Here is a 20,993-nt window from a genome sequence, read left to right as displayed (position 1 = left end):
TTCAATTGGTTTCAATGATAGCACTTTGCAAATTGTAAAAACTTTGTTCATTCATTCCAAAAGCATTCATATGCTTTGAAGGCTCACCATATGTCTGGTGCTGTACCCTCAAGGAACTCCCAGTCCGATGGAGAGACCAGGAAACAGATCTTTTTAATGTATGAGGTTATAAGCTACCAGTCCAAAAGTGTGAGGTTCTGAAGAAGCATAGAGGGGCACCATCTCTCCAAGATGCATTAGGCATTGTTCCATTTCTAATCTTTCCCTCTGTCCACAACAGGAACAGGATGGAAACAATTTTCAGGTGCCACCTGGGGTCCCAGAGCCCATCTCAAAATGCGGTGACCTGGATGTCATCTTTGAATATAGAGCTGCCAGCCAGAAGCTCACAGTGACCATTGTCAGAGCACAGGGCCTCCCGGATAAGGACCGAAGTGGCGTCAACTCCTGGCAAGTGCACGTGGTGCTGCTGCCCACAAAGAAACAGAGGGGCAGGACAAGCATACAGAGAGGGTCCAACCCCATCTTCAAGGAGAAAGTCACCTTCGCCAAGCTGGAGCCCAGAGATGTGGCTGCCTGTGCAGTCCGCTTCCGCCTGTATGCTGCCCGCAAGATGACCCGGGAGAGAATGATGGGTGAGAGGCTCTTCTATCTCAGCCACCTGCACCAAGATGGGGAAATGAAAGTGACTCTTGTTCTGGAGCCAAGAAGTAATATCAGTGTGAGTATGTTAAATGCTGCTGCTAATGACGTGCTACGTTGGAGGATCTGGAATTGTCAGCCCTTAATGTAGTATATTCAGCCTGTGAATTCAGACACCCTTAATTTAATTTCCATTTTGCCCATCTCATCCTTTGCACCATGCTTTGCACTTCATGGTACAATGGGGTTTTTATTTGTGTGTGTGTGTGCCCATAGCCCCTATAACCTGATGGATGTATCCCTATCTGTTTTTGGACATGACAGCAGCAGAGTAAAGGAGGACACAGGGAAACTGCGAGAGATTTCTTGGCCTTCTCACTAGCTGATAAGTGGTTCTACCACCCATCCCCCTGCCCTGACCCCAGTGTACATCTCAGAGATGTATGAGATACATCTGATGATGAATCTCAGAGATGGGGCTTTCAAAGTGAGGTTCTTAACAAGTGTGCCTGAGTAGGCTGTACAGTAGCCCTGAACTCCAGCCACTTCTAAGACCTTCCATTTATAAGACTGGGCTTCTTCCACATGCCCATCTTCTATGTCCCTGGGTTTCAAAATAAGACAGCACAGCTTTTATATCTACAAACAAGTAACTCTCTCTTCCTGTGGGTTATATATATATCATCCAGTGTGAGGCTCTCCTTCTAAAAATCACATAAAAGATCAAGTAGTTACCTTGGGCTGTTGGGCCAATCAGTCATTCATTCCAAAATGTTTATGAGTACCTGCTATATGTCAGGTGCCACATAGGCAGAGGAAGGAACAAAACAGGGAATTCCCTTGCAAAGTGAACAAAACAGGTGGTGCCTTACAACCTGGTGGAGGAGGGCGACAATAGACAGCCAGGGTAGAGGATGACAGAGGCTGTATTTTCTTTTGAAGGGTCAAAAAATTATCTTTCAGGTGGTGGTATGACATAGAAAACAAGGAACTGAAGGAGCCAACCTAGGTGCCGTGTGGACAGAGTCTCCAGACAGAGGGGCTGGTATATGTAGACACCAGCAGGTGGGAAGGGGCTTGACTTGTCTGAGGAAGAAGAAAGGAGCCAGAGAGTTCAGACTGTGCTGATGGGAGATCCAGCCACTTACATTTTTAATAGATGTCTCAAAGTTCATATCTTTAGACTCAAAATCCTGATTTTTGCCTCACAAAATCTATTTTGGGCTTCCCCGGTTGCTCAGTGGCAAAGAATCCACCTGTCAATGCAGGAGATGTGGGTTTGAACTCTGTGTTGGGAAGATCCCCGGAGGGGGAAATGGCAACCCATCCCAGTATTCTTGCCTGGGAAATCCCAGGGACAGAGGATCCTGGTGGGCTGCAGTCCATAGGGTAGCAAGAGTCAGACGAGTCTTAGCAACTAAACAGCAACAAATCTATTTACCTGCAGTCTTCCCATCTTGGCTAAAGACAATCTCATGCTTTGCATTCAGGTCCAAAATCTTAGAAGTCATTTGTGACTTCTCTCCATCTGAAATCCTACTGGCTTTTTATTAAAAATCCAACCAGAGCCTGACTCTCTGCTGGATTATTGAAATGGCCTCCTCCTATCTCCCAGCTTCCACCTTTGTCCCCTATAAACTATTTCTAGCTTGGGGACCAGAAGGAGACTTTAAGACATAAACTAGATCACATCTTTATTGTTGTGGTTCAGTCACTAAGTCATGGCTGACTCTCTGAGACCTCATGAACTGCAGCACATCAGGCTTCCCTCTCTTGTCTCTGTTCAAATCCCTCTTTTTTCCCTAAGCTCAGAGTAGAGTGTGTCTTAAATCCTGGGGAACAGAAGTCATGGGACTTCAGAGGAGTCCTGCATCATAAAGCATGGAGACAGGGATGCTCCCATCCCTGTAACTCTGTGTCGGACCCTGTGCTTTGTGCTGGGGGCACAGAGCTGAGTAGGGGAAATGAGCTGTGTGAAAGAACCTTGAAGTAAAAATCCTCCCATTTACCTGTTACTTGTTGAGCGTGATTATCAGCTAAGCACTGGACAATGCACTGTGACAGACTGAGGGGTTTATAATATAAGGCTGAGGATTTGAGGGGAGAGGTAAGCTGTGCAGTGACGGGTGTCACAGTGGACACTTCTGCACAAGCCCAGGGGACGGGGTGGCCCTCACCCCAAACTAAGCAAGTATCTCCTTGTGGGATCATCATCATCCAGACAGCAGGGACTATAAGGTATCTCTTAAAACTGCCTTGCCCTGTAGTTCATAAATTGTGTGTGCTAAATTGCTTCAGTAGTGTCCGACTCTTTGCAACCCTTTGGATCGTAGCCCAACAGGCTCCTCTGTTGTGGCAAGAATACTGGAGTGGGTTGTTATTTCCTTCTCCAAGTTTATAAATTATGTTCTATGAAAACCTCTGTGGGCTCTATAGGGATCCTGTGGCTTTTAAATAGGGTAGTTTCCTAAGATGTTAAGAAATATTTGATTTCTTTCAGTGCATTTATTTATCGAGGTTCCTGATGAGAAATTTTAGGAAACAATTTCAGATTTTGAGAAGAAAGATTTGAGCAGAGTCCAATGCACATGTTTCTTTTTCTAAAATTTATTTTTAATTGGAGGATAGTTGCTTTACAATGTCCTGTTGGTTTCCACCATACATCAACATGAATCCCTCCCTCTTGGACCTTCCTCCCATCACCCACCCTATTCCGCCCCTCTAGCTTGTCACAGTCTGATGCACATGTTTCTGATGGAGGAGGTGGTGGCTCTAGGAGGCTGGCTTGCTGGCCCGCAGAGCCCATTCCCACTGCTGCTTCTTGGGTGAGAGTCAGTGTCCTGATCTTTGCTCTCCTCCTCCCGGCATGTCTGGTGCACAGGGGCAGATGCTTTGGAGAAGCAATACACGAATATATGACAGAAAGTGTGGGCTCCGCTGGTGCCTAAGGTTTCTAAGACACACAGTCCTTGTGTCAACTTCCTTACTAAGCAGTTGTAAAAGTGCTCCTGTTCAATAGAATTCATTTCCATAGGAAGAAAAAAAAATGTAGCATTTGCTGTATTCCTGACAACCTTAAAAAGCAGAACTGGGGGCCAAATGTTCTATGGGGTGGTAGGCAGCCAGCGGTCATTTCTTTTCTGGTGAAGGCAAAATGCCTCCTATATTGCTGCATTCCTCAAGAAGCTGCAGAAAACAGAAGCTGAACTCATGCCTGGGGTGGATGTGAAGCATTTAAGCACAAATTGCACAGGAGGGAATTTGGGTCTATAGTAAATGTCTTCTTAGCTCTCCATGTATCTTTCTGGGTTTGATTTACACTAGTAATAACATCTTTGTCCATTTTGTCTTTGGAGAGGAGAGGGTGAATGGAGACAGCGCTTGAAACAGATATGTCAGCTAATAATGCAGGGAATCCCATCCAGGACTGCGCTCCCCAGGCCCTATTATCATTCACACCGAGTGCGCCCTTAGTAATCTTTGGCAGCAGTGGAGGTTGGGGCCACAATTTCGCCACACATACCGGCTTTCTGTATGGGAGAGGCGTGCAGCCGGGCCAATGGATGCTTTGTTGTTCTTCCCCTCCAGAGTGGAGAGTCTCCGCTCAGCCCATCTGCAGTGTCTCACAGTGATAGTGGTTCATCCACGCAGTCGCTGTCGCATGGAGGGGCGCCAGAACTGTTGGTGGGGCTGTCATACAATGCCACAACGGGGCGATTATCCGTGGAGATGATCAAAGGCAGCCATTTCCGAAACCTCGCTGTGAACAGAGCACCTGGTAAGTTCACGCCTACACCCCCAGCTCTGGTCCTCCCAGAGGCAGGCAAAAGGTTGTGTCTGCTTTCATCTCATTTCTGTAACTTGTGAATAAAAATGATCTTGGTGTGATTTAGACAATTTTTACCAAATGATACCTCTGGATTTTTCAAATACTTTTCTATTTAATTAAATTGAAGGCTTCTCTGATACCTGGATGAATCTTGATACAAAACAGGCTGGCCTCTGTGAGTGTATTAAAGGGAAAAGAATGATGTCTTTTCAGCAGCATAACATGTATGAACAATTAAAATCTGCTAATAGTCCCAGGCCTTCAAATACTTTAAAGAGGCAGGGTTCAGTCTTTGGAGCCAGGCAGACTTGGGATCTAACTCCAGCTCTGCTCATTTACTTGGTAGCTTTGCTCTGATCCTATACATTTTACCTCTCTTTCTGAACCTCAGCAAACTCATCTGGAACAAAGGAATAGTAAGAATACCTTCCTCATGTGTTGTTTTGGGGCTTAAATAAAATGATTTATGTAGAACATTTAGCATAGTGCCTGACACATAGTGAGCATGCAAGAAATGTGAGTGGTTATGTTGTTGATGGCAGAGGAGGTGGAGTAAGAAGACATGGGCAATCCAGGCCTGACTCACTAGGGAACCTTCTGAGATTACCCCCTGGAAAGAGCAACTCAAAACATACCCCATAGTGGCTGTCCAGGGCTCAGGAAGCCAGAATAAAAGTGTTGCTGCTGCCAACCGCCCGAACTGCCTCTCAGTACCCAAGAAACTAGCAACTGAACCTTGGAATAATGCTGCTGAAAAATCAGCTCACATTTAATGATCTTGCTCATTAGCAGAAACAGCTTAATAAAGGGTGGGAAGATGGTTTCTGCCTCACTACTGTCTGCTGGATCTCATGCAATCACATCTAATTAGAGGAATCTAATTTATATCTAGAATTCTAGCTGCAAGAGAGTCTGGGAAATGCTGAGTCAGGGAAATGTTGAAATTCCAGGCTTTTGAGTCCAAGAAGGTAAAATAGATGGGGGTAGGGTAGAGTGTGAGTGAGCCTGTTCTCCACAGACTGCATGAGCCAATGGACTCTGGCCTCACCTGTCAGCACTAGGTGGAGAGCCAGCCAAGCTGGTGGAAAAGGTCAGCTCCTACAATCAAATCTGGACTCTCACTCCTTTTAGTCTCTAACTGTGCCACCACCCATAATGTCTCTGTTCAGTAGTATCTTGTTAGTCAGTCTGTATTAAAGCCATTAGAGCAAGTTAGTAAGGAAAGCGCAACAGTCTGGGTAACAAAAGAAACCAGGGGCATAAACCATATTCTGTATCAAGGCTCAGAATCATGTAAGAGCTATTTAAAATCCATAGTACATATTGATTATTAATTGCATGGATAGGCTCTCCTTTCTAGATATAGCTTTTAAAAAATAGCTCTGGATTTACTAAAGATCTAGATTTACTGCTTTCCCTGTAGAACTTTTGCTGGTCTCTTTTCCTGGAGAAGGAAATGGCAACCCACTCCAGTACTCTTACTGGGAAAATTCCATGGACTGAGAAGCCTGGTAGGCTACAGTCCATGGGGTCGCAAAGAGTCGGACACAACTGAGTGACTTCACTTCACTTTCCTGTCTTCTGAGATTTGGTGAGATCTGAACAATTTGGGGGGAAGAAGATGGTGCAGCTGCAGAGAATGATGGGGGAGATGGACCACACAATCATTGGGAGGCTTTAATTTGCATGCTGAGAGGTTCCAGGCAATACAGGAGAGAAGGACAGTGTTGTGGCTAAGAAAGTATCAACTGGAGGATGCCAAACTAAGGTTTTTGCCACTTGCTAGCTGTGAGTTACTGAATTTTTTTGACTCTGTTTTCTTATTTGTAAAATGGGATCATAATAATATATACTTTTCAGGTAGGGATATTACATGTAAAACTGTGCTTTGAGAATGGTGCTGAGGTATGTTTCCACATTTCTTTATAAAAGAAAATATACCAAAAAGGAAACTATTATAACAAATATTTAAAACTGAGTAGGAAAACAAGGCAAGTCCTCATTTTGAAATTGATTTCCTTCCAGAAGTTTAAGTCATATTGGCATTTACTACATGGTTTTACATAGAATAGTGATGCAGTGTAACTGAAAATGTAACTGACGTGCTGTATCTTTGCGACCAAAGTAATAGAAGACAATGTTGCTGTGATGCTAGTAATTAAAACAGAAACCCAATAGTGAAGACAAAAGTTTTTTGTTTACATGAAATGCTGGTACTTAAGGAAAAGCCAGTTTAATTAGGAGGGACTGAGAAAGTAGAAGGTTCTTTTGTGGAGATTCTAAAAGGGACCTCTTGGTACTTTCAAGGGCTTGAGATGTTGATGATGTTGGTCTTTCATTATGTCTCACTTCTTTATGCCACTAGCAGGACTTTGGCAGTCATCAGACAAGCTTAGGGTACAGTTCGAGTTCCCATATGGAAGAGAAAAAGAGAGAGAAAGGATGAGGGAACAAGAGTTTTATGAGGTAACTGAGCAGCACTGGAAGAAAGAGAGGGAGAAGAGGACAGGATGCAAGCTGGGAAATGAATGGGCCTGGAGTGGGGAATGGGGACACTGCCAATTGCACTCATCTCCATGGTGAAAGTGGACAGAGGGCAGGGGGTGTCCCAGGACCCTGCGTCAGAGTCTACCCCGAGGGAGCTGCCTGCTGGGAGGGAGGCGTGGGTAGAAACGTGTGTGAAGGTCACAAATCCTGTGCTTGAGACCCTCAGCTCAGTGGCAGTGACCTCCTCTGTAGAAAGGGGTCATCAATCCTGCCTTGCAGGGTGGCATTGATAATGTAAAGAATGGTTCTTAAGGAAGTCCAAAGAAAAAGAAGTTGAGCCTGATGACTAGGAACTTCTATAGAATGCTGAAGGTGCTAAATCTTGATGGAAAGAGACAAAGGCTAGGATTTTGAAGTGAGGATCTTTTGTATCAAAGTATTTTGTCAGCCAAAAGATAACTGAATTTGCCAACTTGATCCAGCTAGATGACTGTTCTGATATTTTAAACTTTTCTTTCTAAGCAAGATAGAGGAGAGGTGGACTAATAATAGATGCAGTTACCTTTCTCTTTTTGGGCCTTAGAAGAAATGAGCCACCAGATGTATGCTCCTCTCCCCAGATCCCTGGGGGAGAAAGCTCAGTGAGAGGCAGGTTTAGCTCTAGTGGGAAGGAGCTGGTGGGAGCATCCCTAAAGATGAGTGTCTACCACACCTCCCCACCCCAGAATGGTTAAAATTAAAAAGACTGATTCCCCCAAATGTTGGTGAGGATGTGGCAAATACATTCTTGGTGGGAGTGTAAAATGGAATAACAGCCTTGGGAGAAGGCCTGGCAGTATCTCATACAGCTGAACATGCACTGAAAATCCAGCAGTTCTATTCTTGGGCATTCGTCCATAAGTTAAAAAAAGAGACTTTCATTAGAAGGTTTATAGCAGCTTTATTATAGTGTACAAAAATGGCAAAGAGCCCTTATGTCCTCATAATTGAATAAATAGATTAAGATATGTTTCTATAGTAGAATACTATTCAGCAATAAAAATGAATGAAATTAACGGAGGCATTCAACAACATGGAGGAATTTCAAGAACATACCAAGTACCTACTGGATGATTCCATTTATATGAAATTCTAAAACAGGCAAAATTTGTTTAAACATATAGTGAAAAAAAAGCAGAGGAGTGGTTGCTTCAGGATTGGTATTGGTATCAAGATGACTGGGCATGGACATGAGGGAGTATTCTGGGGTGATGGACATATTCTATATTTTGATAGGGATGTGGGTTAAATGGATGTTTGCATTTGTTAAAACTTACTGAATGGTGTTAGGCTTTGTGCACTTCACTGCATGTAAATTTCATCTTATAATATGAAAGAACCATAAATTATTGAACTCTAGTTAATGAAACATGCTGAAATGTTTAGGGGTAAAGAACAATGATGGCTACAGGTATGACAGATTGATAGATGTATAGATATACGAGAAAGCAAAGTCTGTTATCTCAGGTTACTATAGCAAAAATACCATAGGTTGGGTGGCTTAGGCCAGGTGTACCCAACCTCTGGGATCTAATGCCTGATATCTGAGGTGGAGCTGATGTAACATTACTAGAAATAAGGTGCACAATAAATATAATATGCATGAATCATCCTGAAACCATCCCCCCACCAATGCATGGAAAAATTGTCTTCCACGAAACTGGTCCCTGATGCCGAAATAGTTGGGGACTGCTGGCTTAGACAACAGAAAATTTTTTTCTTGCAGTTCTGGAGGCTGGGAAATCCAAGATCAATTTGGATTTGATCAACTAATTTGGTTCCTGATAAGAACCCTCTTCTTGGTCTTCAGGCAGATTTCTTCCTGTATCTTCACATGATGGAGAGAGAGTACCTCTATCTCATGGCTGTCCTTCTAAGGGCACTGATCCCATTCATGAGGGCTCCACCCTCATGACCTGGTTACCTCCCAAAGATCCCACATTCAAATACTGTCATATTGGGGATGAGGGCTTCGACATATGAATTTTGGTAGGACACATCAGGCCATAGCATAGGTGGAACAAAATATGACAATTGAAGAATCTAGGTGATGAATATATGGGTATCCACTGTATAATTATTTCAAATTTTCAGCATACTTGAAAAATTGTTATAAAATAGTAGGCATAAAAATCTGGTCTGGTCTGGAATAGTTCAGTTGGGCTAGGTAGATAAAAATAAAACATGAATGTAGCAATTGATAGGGAATACTGTGATGGGCATTACATTGTTTTTTAAATTATGTTGAAATCTCAAGGTCCACCCTTGACTCAATCTTGGACAAAATAGATAGGATATCAATCAAATAACCTGACAGCATCTTCTATAGCATCCTTCATAAACCACATCCATCCCAAGACAAAGTATATGATTGGGCATTTCTTTCTTTCTAACTTTAACCTTTTCTCTATTCATCAGATAGATAGATTTTTATATCTACATCCCTCTTCCTGCCATCTTCCCTCCCTCCCTCCCTTCTTTTCTCTTTCCCTTTTTCCTTTCTCCCTCCCTTCTTTCTTTCCTTCCTTCCATTTTGGTGAAAATGCCCATATTATAAAAATTTAAATATGTTTACATATATTTTTCAAATCATAGGTGGACCAGGGAAGGTAACATAGGCTATTTGAAAATTACTGAAACTATTCCATAGAACCTATTCAGAAACAATCCGTAAACAAGTTAACCAAATGAACTAATCTTAGCTCAAGGCAGGTAACAATGTGTCAAGAACCATTCCAGGCACTTTCAAGGTAAAATCTTAGTACAAGAGATCATGATTGTTGTCATATTTGCTATTAAGATAGCACAGGCTAGTCTACAAACATGATGACAAGGAATAGTCTCCACATGGCAGATGATCTAGGTGAAAATCCCTCTTTCAGTGTCTGCTAGACATTTGAAATCCTTGTACAGAAGCTTTTGAAGAAGTCCCCATTGAGAATTAGAAGCATTTGATTATCTTTTGAATTTGGCTTTGTGGGAAAACAATTCACTAACAACTAACTAGCAACTCTGTTCTGTTCTTTTCCTGTTTCTTTTCCTACCTATACAAGTCTGCATTTTAAAAAGTTAGCTATTCTGTTGGCAGGTTCTGTTTCTCCATCCTTCTCCAGTGCATTACTGCGTTGTGTTTATATACACACATATAATGGTCCCAGTCAAAAATTACCATTAAGATGTCCCCTCTAGTTAAAAACAACGCATTCCCCAGCCTCTCAGTGTGTGCATGATTAGCCATATATGATAATTACATCCCCAATGATAATACTTACAGCAGCAGCATATTAACCTTGTTAGGCATTCACAATAGCAGAGACTAGAGGAAGGAAAAACAAAAAAGCAAATCAAGCAGGCTTGTGTTTAGTGTGAGGAACAAATGGGAAGTGGGGGGTAACCTCTATGGATGAAACACAGGGGAAAAAGGACTGCACAGAAATGAATATAGGATATACCACCTTCTTTTAAAATCTTGGTCCAGCTTTCAGTTAGGTATAGTAAATACTTATTAATAGCCATTATGTGTTCAAAATTACGGCCAATGCATATGAAGATTTATGTGCAGCCATAACTTATTGGCTGCGTATGTGATATTCCTTTACTTATATCACCTCATTTAATTCTCACAACAATGTCAAAGCTAGAAAATCTGAAAGGCAACAGGAGAGAAAATACAGTTATCACAGTATGTGAGTTATATCTCAATAAAACTGATTTAAAAAAAACCACTCGGCTTTCTTCCGAAGAATGACAGACTGAAGACAGCCTTGTTAACAGCAACCACAGAAGCCTGAAGACAAGGGGAGAGTATTGTCACAGGCTGGAGAGAAAAACACTCTCCACTGATTATGCTTTTCAAGTGACAGAAGAATAAAGATCTTTCTTTCTTTTACAAAGCTTGAAAGGGTTTATCACTGGAAGAACTACTAACTGGTGTGATTTCAGGGAGAAAGAAATTGAACCTGAAAGGAGTGAAGTGCAAGAAAGGGAATGAACAACAGGAACAAAAAGATCAACATGTAGGTAAATGTGAGCATGTGCAGACTGCGTAAAGCAGAAACAGCAAAAGTGGGAAACGTGCCTGATATTGGGACTACAGCAATAATGTGGAACTGAAATTCCTAGCAGGAATAGTACGAAAGATGTGAAGGGGAGACCGAAATCAAAGAATTCTAAGGCACTTACGCTACTTAGAAAGAGGGTGAAAGCGAAAGTCACTCAGTCATGTCTGACGCTTTGTGACCCCATGGACTATAAAGTCCATGGCATTCTCCAGGCCAGAATACTGGAGTGGGTAGCCATTCCCTTCTCCAGGGGAGCTTCCCAGCCCAGGGATCGAACCCAGGTCTCCTGCATTGCAGGCGGATTCTTTACCAGCTGAGCCACAGAAAAAAGGTAGAGGTATTGATTCATTTTGGACATTAAATCAAGGGTGCATGTTAAAATTATAATCCAACTTTTAACCCAATGGAGAGACTAAATTAGAATAAAGAAAATTCAGTTAATCCCATACAAAGCAGAGATATTTAAAAGCCTAGAAAATGCAGACTAGATGGTATAAACAAAATCAATAAAAATAAATCAAAATATATTGGTGATAATAATAAATGTCAAGGGACTAAAACTGCTTTGAAAATGATAGATATAGCATTAGGTTAATATTTCTCTTCCTCCCAATCTCTCCCTCTCTCTCTCTCCTCACATCCTCTCACTTCTACTACATTTTATATTGGGTGTCCACCTAGCCTCATAATGTTTAAGAAAAAGAAACACTAATTACCAATAAATTGGGCTTAGTTCTGGAATGCAAGAATGAGTTAACATTAGGGAAATCTAATGTATTTAATAGCTCACTATACCAACTGATTTATGGGAAAACTTGATCATGTCAATAGTTACAAAAGAAGCTCTTGATGAAATACATTATGCTTTATTGGCAAAAATAATTCATAGTAGATGAATAATAGAAGATGTATCAGTATAGGCAAAGTTATGGTGCAATAACAAATGCTGCAGAGTTCATGGCTTAATACAGCAAAGGTTTATTTCTCCCTTTCATCACAATCCAAAGTAAGGCAGGCAATGCTCCTCTAAGCTATAAGTAAGGGATACAGATTCTTTCTATTTAATGAGGTGATAATATATTCAAAATGTGACCAGCCTTGTTGTCATGGAAGGGGAAGAGACAGGGGGAATGACTGACTTTAGCTGTGATTGAAGGTAATGTATTACTTCTAATATTCTATATTCAGAAGCCAGTCACATGGCTCAGTTACCTCAAATCTGGTGTGAAGCCTTCATCCTTAATTTGATACTTAACCCGTCATTATCACATTATTCACTCAAGAAGGTTTATTGAGCCTTTGTTGCTTGAAGCCTTCAAAAATTTATCTCTCCCACCTCCCTCCCCAATACAATATTGTAAAGTAATTAGCCTCTAATTAAAATAAATAAATTAAAAAAAATAAATCTCAGAGTCTCTGCCCCACCCCACCCCCCACCCCCACCACCCCCAAAATGATCTCTTACTGTTTGGAGATCTGGAAGCAAGGGACTTTTCCAATCACAGAAATGTCTGAATTTCAGGATTCTCTTTCTCTTTCCCTGCACCTTCATCTTTCCCAAGGTTACTTTTCACCTCTTCCCAGCCTCTAGATGAAGCCAGTAGTAGTGAATACACACTTCTAACATTCTGTTTTTCAATTTTTTCCCTTATAACTACAAATATTAAGCATATTTGCTTCCTTCCAAGTGATAGCAGATGACAGTTTACCATCACTTAATGTGAATGATGGATCTCCACTATCCTAGCCTCTGATAGGAGTTTCTCCATTCCCTGGCACCCAACTTCTAGGCCAGTGGTCTTGTATTTTTATTTTAGTTGCATTCCAGTTCAGGTTACTGATTACTTTGTCACACTTTTGTCAGGAAAATACAAAATACTCTAGCTATATTTTGAATCAGAAGTTGTTTCTCATAGGCTTCAAGCATGGGAAGTCTGGTCAGTAAAGGTCAGGAAGGCTCTCTCCAGGAAATCCAGAAGTACAGGCATCACAGGAAAGGTACGGGTACAGTCTGAGCTGTGCACGTGAAAGGATTGGTTCTCATAAGGATCTTTGAATGCCATGGGTGAACACCCTGCTTTGCCATTTGCTTGCTAATTCCTGTCCACATGCCTGCAACTGGTTTGTGGCCTGAAAGGATTGTGGCTCCCCTTTCCTTTTGCTTTCCATTCTCATACAGTTCACTTTCACTAGTGAAATCTAACTGGGATCCTACTGGCAAGAGATTCAGGGGAATGTAATTTTAAGTTTGGTAAAGAAAAGAGCTTAGAAAGGCAGAAATGGTATTAAATGTCAACAACTAGCATGTGGTAGAGAAGTGTTAGTCGCTGTCATGTCCAACTCTTTGCAACCCCATGGACTGTATGTCCATGTAATTCTCCAGGCAAGAATACTGGTGTGGGTAGCCATTCCCTTCTCCAGGGAATCTTCCCAACCCAGGGATCAAACCCAGGTCTCTTGCATTGGAGCAGATTCTTTACCATCTGAGACACCAGGGAATAAGGAAGGGAACATACTTAATCCTGGTGGTGAGCATTTTAAGAAAATAGACACTAGCTATCATTCTTAATATTGAAATCCATCAAGAAAGAAATAAGGATTCCCATTAGAATCACTCACACTCAGCATTAAACTGGAAACTCAAGGCAGTTTAGTAGAATAAGAAAAAGAAATAAAAATTTAAAGCTAGAGAAGAGGAAACAAAACTGCCATTCTTTATAGAAAATATGATTGCATTAAAAATGCAAGAAAACCTATAAATTTGAACTAATAACATATTTTAATACAAACTTGTTTTCTAATACATCAAGGACAGATAGAAAGTAGAGTTTTAACACATTAATATATACAAAAGTAACAGTAGCTATGGTACCAAAAGATAGCATTAATAAAAGATGAGTAAGAAAATTATTTAAAAATTGCAACATTTTGAAATACACAAAATAAAACTAAATAGATAGATGAACATGTTTATTGGTTAGAATAATCTATATTGTGAAAATAATAGCTTTCCTCGAATTTATATATCTGGTGCAATCCCAATCAAAATCCCCAGATTTTTTTTTTAAAAGGACTTGACTAACTGATTCTCAAATTCATATGCAAGAGCCAGTTAAAGAAAGAGATTGGAATAACTAAATTTTTAAAAAGATGATATAAGGATTCTTCCTAACAGATATCAAGACATATTCTAAAAGGACGATAATAAATATCAAGTTAAGGGAAGGACACCAAAGCTAGATGCTTGGTATCTGATCAACATTATATTACAAGTCAACTGGGAGATAATGGGCTATTTAATGTATAATGCTTCTGATTTGGGAAAATAATTAGATCCCTACCTCATGCCACATATAAAAATCAATCTTAGGTGGATTAAAGATCAGATTGAAAAATAAATTCTTAAGACTCATAGAAGGAATATGGAAGACCATTGAGTTTGGATAGGATTTCTTAAATAATTTTTTAATGTGCCGACTGAAAAGGAAAACATTGATAAATCTGACCGACTCCACAGAATGTAAAGCATTTAAACTGCAAAAGTTACTATACACAAAGCAAAAGGATAAATCACAGGCATGGAGAAGGTATTAACAATAAAAGTAACAAGATTTTGTCTCTGGAATTTATAAAGAATCAATAATCCACTCATAGGGATGTATTACAGAAATTCTTAAGTGTTGGTATGATATAAAATACCAAAGTGTTCACTGAAATCTTTTCAATTCTTTGTTATTAAAAACAAATGTCCATTAATTAAAATAATGAATAAGCTACTTGTGGTTTATTAATATACTAGAACACTGCTGCTGCTGCTGCTAAGTCACTTCAGTTGTGTCCGACTCTGTGCGACCCCACAGACGGCAGCCCACCAGGCTCCCCTGTCCCTGGGATTCTTCAGGCAAGAACACTGGAATGGGTTGCCATTTCCTTCTCCAGTGCATGAAAGTGGAAAGTGAAAGCGAAGTCGCTCAGTCGTGTCCCACTCTTAGCGACCCCATGGACTGTAGCCTAACAGGCTCCTCCGTCCATGGATTTTCCAGGCAAGAGTACTAGAGTGGGGTGCCATTGCCTTCTCCAGAAAGGTCAATAGTAAATATGAAAAATGCTAAATATCAAATGGGGCTTCCCAGGTGGTGCTAGTGGTAAAGACCCCACCTGCCAATGCAGGAGAAGTAAGAGATGCAGATTCAATTCCTGGGTCAGGAAGATCCCCCAGAGGAGGGCATGGCAACCCACTCCAGTATTCTTGCCTGGAGAATCCCATGGACCGAGGAGCCTGGCAGGCCATAGTCCACAGGGTCGCAAAGAGTTGGACATGACTAAAAGCGACTAAGCATGCATCCATGATTGGTACTTAAGTATGGGTAGTATTAATATTATTCTCTCTTATGTATATTGAAGATGTTTAATAATTATGAATACATTAGAAGCTAAGGAGAAGTTAAATGACCAAATTCCTTTCCTTTGCCCAGAGAATCATAGTGCCCCGCCCCCACCCCAAGGCTAAGTCTGTTACAAATGGCAGACCATCATGCTGCTGTGGGGCAGCTGTTCTGTATGACCTATGTAACTAACTTTTGTGGTATTGCATTGTTTCTTTGAAAAGATGACTCCTGAATCCCAAATGACATAGGTTTGTGCCATGATAAATTGGAAATATTTTGCTGTTATAATTTTTTTTGGTTCATGTGGTGTCTTCTTTGTGGAGAAAGTGAGTGACCCATAACACAGTTGATGGGCTGAGTCAGAAGGACAGCATCCAGAACTACCAGGGGATTGTGACCCATTCAGCCTGTTGATGATGGCTTTATGTTGCTAGAGACGCTGAGAGGCATCTGAATCATCAACAGAAGATAAAATACTGCTTGGTAGTGCTCTACAGCAAGTATTACACTATCAATCCCAAAGAATTAAAACAGCTCAGTAAAATTGCGTATTTACTTGACCTTTTCTCTTCCATTCTGACTGATGCTCACTGAACCCCCAAAGACTCCAACCTTACTCCTCACTATTCCTCACAAGCAGAATTTTCTGGTCATAGCCCTGGATAGCTAAATGTAAGCATACAATTATTGTCAATAATTTTGAGCTGGAACAGTTGGCATGGCATTTCTCTTCTTCTGGTCAGATGTCCTCAGACTGGATTGTTTATACTTTTATTATTCCCCTCTCTTGTCATACATGTACAATTCAGCTTCAGTGATGGTGGTTTGGTTGTAAATAGCCTTTTTTTAAAATATAAATTTATTTATTTTAATCGGAGGTTAATTACTTTACAATATTGTATTGGTTTTGCCATACATCAACATGAATCCGCCACAGGTATACACGTGTTCCCCATCCTGAACCCCCCTCCCACCTCCCTCCCTGTACCATCCCTCTGGGTCGTCCCAGTGCACCAGCCCCAAGCATCCTGTCTCATGCATCGAACCTTGACTGGCAATTCGTTTCATATATGATATTATACATGTTTCAATGCCATTCTCCCAAATCATCCCACCCTCTCCCTCTCCCACAGAGTCCAAAAGACTGTTCTGTACATCTGTGTCTCTTTGCTGTCTCACATACAGGGTTATCGTTACCATCTTTCTAAATTCCATATATATGCATTAGTATACTGTATTGGTATTTTTCTTTCTGGCTTATTTTAAATAGCCTTTCTCATAATTAGAAAATAATCTTCTGACCAGGAGAAAGCTGGAAATTGCTCTCTTTGTGAAATGAGCAAGTCTTTGTTTGCAAGATTAATTCAATTCCCACTGCCATAACTGGCAGCAGAATTGCCAGATCAGTTTGGTGACTGGATTGAACTTTTCCTCCAGGAACTGTGTAGCTGTACAGCTGCAGAAACACAAGTTCACTCCCTTATTGTCAGTTTGCTGACAGCTTTTTCCATAGAGCAGTTTGAAGAGTGGAGAGCCCTTTTTCTGAGACAGAGAAGTGTTTTCACACCTGAAGTGCAATTTCACACCTTGTGTTTCTCAGCAGATAAGTGCATAAAATAACACATCAAACCGGAATAGAAAAAGATCAACATAGAAAGAAAACTGCAGGTTGTAATTTGTTTCCTATCTTACAATGCCTTTGTAGAGAACGATAAATTACAGGGATCTGGGTTTACACTTTAAAAAGTTTGACTGGTTGTTAGGTGGGGAAGTGAGCAGTAAACACTAATCGGCATTTAGCCCACATTGAACACAATGTACAAAATGATAAAATTTGGGAAACACCAAAATGTTGATTTTTTTTTAAAGGATAAAACACATATAAATTAGTGGCAAAAGCTGTAGTTAAGAGAAAGTCAAGATATTGATACATTACGTGATTTTAGTAAAAATAGAATTGTCTTAAGATATAATTTTTTATAATTATCCATTCAGGAATTTTAGCAAAAGTAGTAGATTATGTTAGTACTTACTTTCTATAAATGACTAAACCTATGATGCTAGTTACCATCTGATGGCATTCTAGTGCAGGGGTTATAAAATGAGGGATTTAGCTCCATTTTGCAAATTTGAAAACTTAAGTCCAAAAGAAAACAGAAAGTTGAGCCTCCTGGATGGTCACAAACATTCATTATAAAATATTTAATATTTATTGAGTGTCTATCACATGTTAGGCATTATACCAGGCATGGGGTACAATGGTTAACAGGGAAATCTCCCTTTCTCCCATCTGGGAACTGACAGTTTTACAGCAAGTAAACAGGCGATGGAAATACTGGGTAATGAGTGCTGAGAGAGGTAAAATTATATTTTGATGGAGCCTGCAGATGGTCAGCATGGGGGAAAGTGGTCATCCAAGATTCTCAGATAAAGTGACATCTAAATCAAACTAATGAATGACAGTGGATGAGGTGGTTGGATGGCATTACTGACTCAATGGACATGAGTTTGAGTAAACTCCTGGAGTTGGTGATGGACAGAGAGGCCTGGCATGCTACAGTCCATGGGGTTGCAAACAGTTGGACATGACTGAGTGACTGAACTGAACTGAAAGGTGGGTATCATTTGGGATGTGAGGGCATGTATAACTTACGTAGAGGTGAAAGAGAAAGAGAAGCAGGATGGGTTGGGGGGATGAAGGTAGTTCAGTGGAGTGGGGATGTAGCGTATAAAGGCAATTGAGATGCACAATGAAACTGGAAGATAAAAGGGTCAGGGTGTGTAGTCTATGCTGAGAAATTTAGTTTTTTATCCTGAGACTAGAGGGATGTATTGAAGGTTTAGTCTTTGTTTATTAGTGAGAGTGATACAACCAGATCTGTACTTTATAAAGACCCCTCTGACTATTGTTGTTGTCCAGTTGCTCAGTTGTGTCCAACTCTGCGACCCCATGGACTGCAGCACGCCAGGCTTCCCTGTCCTTTGCCATCTTCTGGAGCTTACTCAAACTCATATCCACTGAGTCTGTGATGCCAAATCCAACCATCTCGTCCTCTGTTGTCCCCTTTTCCTTCTGCCTTCAGTCTTTCCCAGCATCAGGGTCTTTTCTAATGAGTCAGCTCTTTGCATCAGGTGGCCAAAGTACTGGAGCTTCAGCTTCAGCATCAGTCCTTCCAATGAATATTCAGGACTTTATGGTCCAACTCTCACATTCATACATGACTACTTGAAAATCCATAGCTTTGACTATACAGACCTTTGACTATGGGATTTGTCAATCCAGTGACTGGACATCAGCAAAGAAACATGCAGTAATGCAAGTGGGAGAGGTTGGTGACCTGAGCCGACAGTATACACCAGGAGTTCAGCAGCATTGGGAGGGAAGAGAGTGGGTGGATTTGGGAGCTATTGTGGAGGCAGAATCAACAGAACTTAGTGATTGATCAGCTGGACTAGGGGTAAGGAAGCCAGTCTTGTCAAAAATGCGTAAAGGTAAAAAATAAAATAAAATTTAAAAAAAGAAAAAAATTAAATTAAATTAAAACTTAAAAAAAAAATGCGGTCCTGAGTTCTGATTTGGGACTTGAGCAGATGATGCTACATTCACAGAGTTGGGGGACACTAAAGCAGCTAGTTTTTAAAAGGGAGACATGATATTTGTGAGATGGGATTTTACAAGAAACAATGTGGTATTCCATTGGATTTTGAGCTTGGAAGGGAAGTCTAGGCCACAGATACAGATCAGGTAGGTATATGAGATGGTCCAAAGAATATGTAGAGAATGAGAAAAGAAGAGACTTTTTAGGCATAAATAGTACTTGGACAATGAAAAGAAAAACACATAGGGCAAAATGTATATATATTGTTACATAAATAAAATATGGATGAAGAATGTGTGTGTCCACAAATACCACTGCACACATGCCTTTGCACGTACACACCCCTGCACATGTAGTCCTTCCGATGAGCATCAGCATGGTACCCCATGGTGGGCCACATGCAACATTAAGCATTAAAGGTAATCATCCCTTTCCTGAAGAGTTCGTGTAAGGTGTGTGTTGTGTGTGTGATAGTCACTCAGTCATGTCTCTTTGCGACCCCATAGACTGTAGCCCACCAGGTTCCTCTGTCCATGGAATTCTCCACGCAAGAATACTTGAGTGGGTTGCCATTCCCTTCTCCAGGGGATCTTCCCAACTCCGGGATCAAACCTAGGTCTCCTGCATTGCAGGTATATTCTTTACTGACTGAGTCACCAGAGAAGCCCATGTGTTAGTCCAACAGCAAGTTCCAGGCCTAAAGATGCTGCTCAGTATGTTAAAAAGGAAAAATGTACTGCCCGTGTAGATATTGCAATTAAACTAGCAAAACAGAAGGCACTGATGGCTTCTCATTTCCACTGTTTTTTTCCTAGATACATACGGAAAGCTCTTTCTCTTCAATTCTGTGGGTCAAGAGATGTCTCGCTGCAAGACGTCAATCCGCCGTGGGCAGCCCAATCCCGTCTATAAGGAGACCTTTGTTTTCCAGGTGGCCCTCTTTCAGCTGTCTGATGTCACACTGATGATTTCCGTGTATAACAGGCGTACCATGAAGCGTAAAGAGATGATTGGTTGGATTGCTTTGGGTCAAAACAACAGTGGAGAGGAGGAGCGAGACCACTGGGAGGAAATGAAGGAGACCAAAGGGCAGCAGGTCTGCAGGTGGCACACACTGCTCGAATCCTAGGTTTGTCAAGAGGTGTTTGTGGGCTGTACCCACCCTGGTGATACGTGTTTCGATTACTGATACCAACTCAGTGCTTGCTGGCAGGCTTTTTACAGACAGGCTGTAAGAAGGGATTGAATTTTACTAACCCCTAAGACCTTGTGAGGGTGGGAGGATCTTTGAGTTTCTTAAAGGTTTGATTTAGATTTAAATACTATAATTTAAAAAAAGCCCAGATGTGTGCTGTCGAGTATACTTTATGGGAAATATCATCATGGTTAAGATGAATGATGATAAATTAATTTGTGTTAGTAGGTTATTGAGTTTTGGGTCAGGCTCTGGAATGAAACTTCTCTGGCTGCCTCTGTTCCCTGAGATTTAACAGTAAGAGTGCTGTTAAAAGTTACAATTTGTAAACCACTTTTGTGTAGGAATCAGAATTTCCTTAATATGGTGCAAAACACTCCAAAATACAGAAATAAATCTAACCCCAAGTCTCATAAAAGAATGTAGCTCTCATCCATAATTCCCCATTTCACATTTTTCTCTTTATTAAAAAAAAAAAACCTTCATTTATTTGACTAACAAATAAATGTTATAAACTTGCACTTATAAAGCAAATTTGTATGAATTAAATAGCTCTTTTTATCTTATATATTGTGGTTTCCTATGAGATTTGGTTAGGTGAACCATTTTGAATCTGAAAAAGAATTAGAAAACTGCTGTTACAAGACAACTTGTCTCCTTTTGAGCATGTAAGATTTCAAAGTTAAAACTTTCAAGGTTTTTATGCTGTTTTTCTTACCTGACAAATTCTTATAGATTGAGAAGAAAACCAAA

At 40.8% G+C, this 20,993-nt stretch overlaps 1 protein-coding gene across 1 annotated transcript in view; it reads left to right on the top strand.

Annotated features, from left to right (window-relative positions):
- Positions 1 to 20,174, top strand: part of SYT16 (synaptotagmin 16) — a 113,423-nt gene extending 93,249 nt beyond the window's left edge. Inside the window, 3 exon segments of the mRNA XM_005906552.3 lie at positions 281 to 721; positions 4,231 to 4,420; positions 19,861 to 20,174. Of these exon segments, the coding sequence (XP_005906614.2) occupies positions 281 to 721; positions 4,231 to 4,420; positions 19,861 to 20,174 (945 nt within the window).
- Positions 20,175 to 20,993: the final 819 nt, after the last annotated feature.

Source organism: Bos mutus, chromosome 10, assembly GCF_027580195.1.
Source record: "Bos mutus isolate GX-2022 chromosome 10, NWIPB_WYAK_1.1, whole genome shotgun sequence".
Lineage (NCBI taxonomy): Eukaryota > Metazoa > Chordata > Mammalia > Artiodactyla > Bovidae > Bos > Bos mutus.
This window is presented reverse-complemented; position numbering and strand designations above follow the sequence as displayed.